At 29.1% G+C, this 7722-nt stretch overlaps 1 protein-coding gene across 3 annotated transcripts in view; it reads right to left on the bottom strand.

Annotated features, from left to right (window-relative positions):
* Positions 1-3725: 3725 nt before the first annotated feature.
* Positions 3726-7722, bottom strand: part of LOC142327349 (DNA repair protein XRCC3-like) — a 43409-nt gene continuing 39412 nt past the window's right edge. Inside the window, exon 7 of one of the 3 annotated variants that reach the window (XM_075370317.1) lies at positions 3726-4018. In XM_075370317.1, the coding sequence (XP_075226432.1) occupies positions 3980-4018 (39 nt within the window). In that variant the 3' untranslated portion in view covers positions 3726-3979. Of the gene's footprint in view, positions 4019-6517; positions 7346-7722 lie in introns of those variants that run through there. The other 2 variants (XM_075370316.1, XM_075370315.1) reach the window with 2 other exon arrangements.

Here is a 7722-nt window from a genome sequence, read left to right as displayed (position 1 = left end):
ATTCTCTATAAAAGATTTGAAGAATTCTCTTTAAATCGTTCAAATTTCAAACTTTTCTTTGGCACACACAACTTTTAATAAATCTCTAAGCAACAAAATCCAAAGAAGTGTTACCGGAGATCTAGGTGGCCATGCAGTTTGACCTCCTCATCTGATCCAACATACAGAGAAAGTGTTGTTGAAGAACATAGTAAAATCTTGATGAAACTGGTGGAACACCATCTTGTTGGAAACTGAAGTCTGCAGGAATCTGAGGGACAGTAAAGTTCTCAAGCATATCGAGGTACATGTGTCCTGTCACAGAGGGCTTCATGAAAAAAAAAAAATGGACCAATAACACCATTTTTGTGCAGTCCTAACCAGTGTAATCTCCTTTTTATTTTCAGTTACTGTATGGTGGTTTTTATAACACAAATTTGACAACTGTGCCTGTTAACTTCCCCTCATGTATGAAAGGCCACTAAATAACCATTTATAAAGATAATTAGGATTGTCTTCGACAGTGGATTACCTCTGCAGCAAACTGATAGCGTCACAACTGGAACTGCTGATGACAATGTTGTGAACAATGGAATGAGGAATTTTCAGTTTGTAAGTAACCTGCCTAATTGACTTTCTAGGACTGGCAGTGAATGCAATGCAACACAAGCTACAGTCTTACCACTTACTGAAACTTTTTTATGATTTCCGGTTTGTGAAATGAAGGCTTCAATCTCTCTTAAAGTTGTATCCCACTGATGAATAGACTTGGTTGGATGTTGGAAGGTTGATATTCCATTCAGTTTGTACACATCATTGCACACGTAACTGACTGAGACTCCAGTAACCAAAGGGTGCACTGAAGCTTCTGTTGTGGGCTCCACTTCTCAACTGACTACAACTGCATTGTGTCAGCTTGCCATGTGTTACATTTACTGTACTCATGTACTATTGTACATGTGCTATTCCACTTCTGAGTTTACAGAAGAAATCTTGGAGATATTTTCTGTTAAGAGATTATGGCAACTGGTTTTCTAAATATAAGCCATTACTTTTAGATACCTTTAGCCCTGACACTCTGAATAAAATAAATGAAGTTATTATCTCAACACCTTATTAATCTAAAGACCATGACCAAAATAACCTTTTATATGCTTGTTGGTTACTCAGGTGCCATATTAAACTTAAAATTGATATTTCAACTCATAATGTGAATCAGTCTTCTAATCTAGTGTCTGGTTTTTGCTACTCAAGTAAAATCAAATGTTATCAATTGCATATGACTTTTGTGTTCAATCATTTACTAGTCGGTCTAAAAAAAAAATTAATGACTAGAATTAGATTACAAAATACAAGCGATTTGAATGCTTGTTACACTGACATATTGTATTATTTTATTTATAAAAATGATCATGAGTCTAGAAGTTAAATATTCATCTCTTAGTAATTCTACAGAATTCATTTCAATATTAAAAGATCACTATTTGTTACATTAAATTGCAGCTTATGAACAGTTACTTGATAGAAAGCATTCAGTGTAAACGATAAATACATATTTTTTTATCAGACATTAGGTAATATTAAGAGTACGTTTAGGTTACTTTTAACTAAAAGAGCCGAGTGAATTGAATCAAGTTATAAAGCCAGTTAAAAATATTTAACAATAAAATGTAAATTATAATTGTGAACGTATTAGAATTTATATGGTTGAATTTAACGCCATATGCATATGAATTAATTTTGTTTACTAATACGCAAAATGAGTACATTAGAAAGAAAAGTTAGATGATTATGTAGTGAAGTTTTATAGAAAGAAAATAAGAATATCTAGCTAAGATATCACATAATGCAATATCAATAAAAAATCAAATTATGCATTACTAAGTTATTACATTTTTTAAAAGATGAAATATTAATCTTAAATTTTGTTGTGCGTTTTAAAAGTATATTTATTAGAATACATTAAGAATCCAGAAATGTAAAAATACTGGACATCAACAACTTTAAAAAAAAAGTAGCAACTGGCATACTATAATGAAGCAAGAAACACTGTTACAGATTTATCTGTGATGATAATTTCATTGGTGTATATTTAATGCATTTGTAAATGCAACTAATTCTACTTATTGTTTTAACCCTTTCCAGAATGAATAATCTATTTATTTTGCCCTAAATAAACCTAGTTTTTATTCTGAGATTTTCTTTTTGTAATAAAAGATAAAATTAGTAATTCAAATTAGAATCATTGGGAGTTTGGATACTGGGATCCAAAAATCACTTAAATGTTAATAAAATATTTCTTTTATAAAGGATAAGTCAGTGAAGCAGGAGAATTTAAAACTTCTGTAGTTAAGTAAGTTTTTATTTTAACGTGAATATTTCTTACAATCTAGCAGGCAATGTCACTATTTTTGAAGATATGATTTGAAAAAGTTTTCTTAAAACAGTGCTATGACTTGTGGCATCATCTTTCTGGAACCAGGTAATTTGTGGAAACTGAACTAATTCTTACCTCAAAAATGTTGTGACCATGCTTGTGTAATGTGTTGCAGTGTTTCTCTAATAGTTTATTTTTCAAGGAAAAAGAAATGGTCCAATAATGCCAGAAAACAAAAGTGCACATCACTGTGACCTTTGTACTACTCAACAGTTTCTTATGTATCTGAAGTGGGTTTTCAGTGCTCCAATATCAACAATTCTGCTTATTTACAAAGCCATTCAAGTGAAAATGAGCTTCATATGACAGAACGGTGGATTAAGATTTCTTCATCATCTAAATGCTGCAGCATTTCTTGACAAAACATTTACGAGCAACCAAATCAAGGATTAAAAGATGTTTCTTTTAATCTCTGAGTAATGAATTTCATAGGAATGAAAAATTAAGTCCTTATGTAAGATTCGATGATTCACTGATATAATGCATGTTTAATCAGAACATTTTGCATACATATCACAACATTCAAACTCTTATCAATGTTTTCTGACATTCCAACTTTTTTTGCTACTCTTTATGTTTTAAATTTGATGTGGACTAGTTTCCTCAAACTTTTTAACCCATAAGTTAATTACTTGAACAGACAATATCCACCCATTATGCAGAATATTGATCCTATTTTGAGGTCATTATTTTTATAAAGTGATTTAGCACAGAAAGTATGATGTGCACCTGAACACTACTTACTGGATGACATTTATTGGCTGATAATATATCATCAAATTTTCACTACTCTCTCCTTAATATCAAATGAATAACTAAGTTTTAAATTTTTTCACCAAATTGCTCTTTTTTCCTTGAAAAAATGAATTATAATATAATAACTTTTGATCCAAAATTAATACCAACAGTATATATATATATATATATATAAAACCAACAATAGCCATGTTATTACTTTCCCACCTTTATAGTTATATAATGTACTACAAAAAGGAAAGTATTCTAATTGGGTCAATTTTCTACATGTCAGGTTAATTTGCAGACAATTCACGATCCCCTCTAATAAAAAAACACAATTTTAACAGAAAAATTACATTTCTGAATTCCAGAAATGTATATTTATTGACCTGGTTTTGGTTGATATCTCGAGACTGGATGAAACGATTTAAATGAAATTTGGGATGGTTTATGTATATATATTGTGGGGGGGGGGGGTTGATGCCATTTAATTATCACAGGGAAACAGGAAGGATTTTTTTTTGTATTAGATACAGAAGGTGATTGAAAGTGCTCAGACAGTTCAGTTTTTTTTATTATTATAAATTACAATCTACCACAAATTTAAAATTGTTTTTAATTTAACTATTTTTCTAAAAAATGACTATTACATGTAAATAAAATAAATCCTCAAATTCCTAATACAAATCTAATAGTATGAGTTGTAGCTGGTGCCTGATGATTCCAGTTGAAATCACAAAAATGTTTTTGTTTGTAATAAGTATATATTGTTAAACTTATTCAAGTAATAGCCAAAATAAATTATTGTAACAAGAAAAAATTGTTTCATGCTATATATGATATTTCAATACTGGCAAAACATACCTACAACAGACAGAAATGCTAACCTTTAGACACAGATGTTCTAGGCTAGAAAAATTTTAAAGCTAGTGAATGTTATTTCACTAGTGGAGGGAATGACAGAGTATCCAACAAATTATCATTACTAACAGAGATATTAATTCAAAAAGCAATAATTCCAATTTGAATCATTGGGCTGAATAAGTATGTTCAATTTTAAGTAACTTTTTATTTTAAATAATTATGTATTCATTTTTAATTTGAAAATCGTTGGGATGGTAAACACACAATTGGTTAAACAGTGTATTAATTTCATCTAGAAATGAAATTAAAATTAGTTTAAAATAAACTGGTATTATTTAATATTGAGTAATTTATATGCAAATTATGAAAGTTAATTTATTAATAAGTATTTGTTATATAAATGAATGCTATATCATTTAGTAACTTAGTAAAATTTGTAAATTATTTAAAATATTGTGCATATTCTTAAAATATAATTTATTAATGTTGCCTGCACATAGAAAACATTTTTGTATTTTAGTAATTCCTGATAAATATGCCATTTTAATTTTTTTTTATCTTTCTTTATCTGTTCAGATTTGACAAATAATTTCAAAAATCGATTATATAAAACTTACAAGATGTCTTTAACCTTGAATTAGGTTATAGGTTATAGATTATTTTAAAATTTTCTACTGGACTTTATTGCTATTGTAGAAAAGTTACAATCCTTCTTAACAGATCCATGAAATAAACTGCACTTTTAATCTTACTGTGATTATTTACGAATTGCCCATGTGTTAAGAATTTAGTTGATAGAATTGTAGATAAAGTGTAGTGTGTTTCTCACAAACGTTGGTAATATATTGTAACAATTGTACCATTGCTTAGTGGTTGTTAACATTTGATTCATGAATTTCCTGCCTAAGTAGTGGTTTTTATATGAAAAAAGGTTTTTTTTTAACATTTTAGGAGGTCCTGCATCTTTATAAGAAATAAAATAACACAATATACTGAATAAAACATGAGGGGCTCTTTCTTCAGTAGTCACTTTTTAAGTTTTTTCCCAATTTACTCTTGGGATCAAGATAGTGAATTTGTTTATATCAGTTGTCAGATAATGGGCATACTAATTACAGTTTGGTGCTCTTTATGATCAACTTATAATAAATACTTGCCAATTGTAAAATCTAAAGCTCTTAATTTGGCTTTTGATGACAAAATAGTAACATAAGTTTATTTAACATGACATTGGTTTTCAGAATGCTACTACCTGAGATGTTCATTCAACTAGTTACAAAGGCCATTTGGAAAGTTCTCGACCCGACAAAGAAAACACAAGATTTTTCAGAATTTTTTAAAATTTCAATATAGTCATCTTGCAATTCTATACATTTAGATTGACTATCTATGTTTTAATACTCTCGGTATAATATGATTTCTTCAACACTGCAAACTAAGACAAAAATAACTGAGAAGAGAAAATAATCACTGGGAAAGCACTTGCAGCAACAACCCAAGACCTGTGTGTGCATTATTACAGTGAAAGAGCATTTTCTTTTTGCCCAGATCTGGACTTAGCCTGAATAGGACAATTTAATTGGTTTAGAACTGAAGTGAAATACTCCCTGGTGATGGACCTGCCTTTTCCAGCACCATGAGATCCAAAAAGAAAACATGTAGTCATGATTTTTCCTGCAGATGGAACAGTTTTGCTTTTTTGGTGCACTAACATCTGCTCCCATCCAGTGTTTGGTCTCTGGCATTTGATGGTGAGTCCATCTTTCATCTACTGTTATAAAAAAAAATTTTCATTTCATTGGTTGTAGCAGTTTTTGGGCACCCCAAGCATTCATTATGTTGAACGGATTTATGACCACTGTTATGTTTGTTTAAAATGTGTATACTATACACAATGCCACTGATTGTAAAATATGTGCTATAATTCGTTACTTAAATAGCCGATATTCATTAAAAGATTAATGAAGTGTATGGGGATAATGCTATGTATGATTGAATGGTGAGAAAATGGATTAGGGCATTTAAAGAGATCCATACAAACAATGTGGCAAGGAGTGGGCGATTATCTGTCACTGTGTAGAATTGTAGATACTTCAGGTGAATATGAATATTTTCAAAAAAATTTGCTTGTTATTTTTTTTATCAAAAGGGTACTTACTGAAAATACATGCCTCATGTGTATACAGGTGATATTTAATTACGGAAACAGCATTATACTGCATATCTGAGAGGTATTTGGAGGCAGAAAGAAATTGGGTTTTCTACCTAGTTAAAAAAAAAAACATTATGGTGGGTTTTTAATTTTTATCAGCCTAATTGAATCAAACTTAATTTTTTTTAAAATAGGACATATGACACATGATTTTCATTAAAAATTTTACAAGAAAAACTGGTAAAACCCATTTTTCTTTTAATGCCTTTATTATTGAGTTATAAGCATTCAAAGTTGCATTGACGGAAAAATCATGTAATCAAAAAAACCAAGTAAAATGTGCTGCATGAACAATTTTATTGCATTTTACATTCATAATGCATACAGTAATGAACATTGCTGCAACATTGATAATAATAAACAATAACTAATAATTAAAAACAGTTAAATATTTAAAGTAAATAATATCAGTTGATATAACCATTTTATATATATATATATAAAACAATATATGTTGTACATAAATAAATAATAATGTATGTATATAAAATTCAAATTATTTGCCAATATAGTAGACTTGATGGAAGATATTCTTATCTTATTGAATCATTCTTGTTTATGCATTTTCAGAGGTACTTCCACTGTTAGCAGTTCCTTCAATATAATAAAGATATTAATTTTAAAAAATCCTGTGTAAAGTAAAATAAGAACTTATCTACAACTTTTGGTCTAATGTGTCATGACAGGATTAACGTAACACCTGTGATGTTTAGTTGATAGGTTCACACCACTTTCATAATTATTATCAGAAATCAATAAAATAAAATCCATACCATAAGTAAAGAATTTTCCTCCTATTCTTATTATTTTGGAATATCTTTATTATCTTTTTAATAATATAAATGTACAAAAAGGAATTTCAAAAATATAAATGGAAAGAAATAATAAAAAAATGAATTTTAAATAGTTTCACTTCCTGAAATCCCACTAGCACTTATTTTATAAGGGCATGAAGTTTGTGGTAATTCGGGTGAAAAAATGACATGTAAAGCTCTGTTGTCAGTTTCACCTTGAATCATCTGTAATCTAGTAGTTACTAAATTGGACCATGCAAGTCCTAATGCTGGTACTAATATTGATCTACAATTGTTGTCTTGTTGGATGAGAGAACTAACCTGTGAAATAAACAATTTTTATTATCAATTTATTTAAAAAAAAGAGATCCATTGAAGAGCTTGATGAAATGAAATAAGACTAAAATTATAAAATATTCTATGACTTGCTTCCAAAATACTGGAAATTATCTTTTAAAGCCTTTTTAAATCTAATTAGAAACATCTTCACTGAAATTACTACTGGTATAGTAAATAGAATCTAGTTTAAAGGGATTAGAAAGCACACCTGAATGTAACTGAATAATGTATTTGATCTATCTTAAGTTCACTGAAGTTTATTTCAGATCTTGTGGCTTTGTAAATTTCATATTGCTATAGTATAAGGGCCATTCAATAATTAGAAATAAATGGCAACATCAGAAAAACTGTAACAGAAT

Source organism: Lycorma delicatula, chromosome 7 (assembly GCF_047948215.1).
Source record: "Lycorma delicatula isolate Av1 chromosome 7, ASM4794821v1, whole genome shotgun sequence".
NCBI lineage: Eukaryota > Metazoa > Arthropoda > Insecta > Hemiptera > Fulgoridae > Lycorma > Lycorma delicatula.
This window is presented reverse-complemented; position numbering and strand designations above follow the sequence as displayed.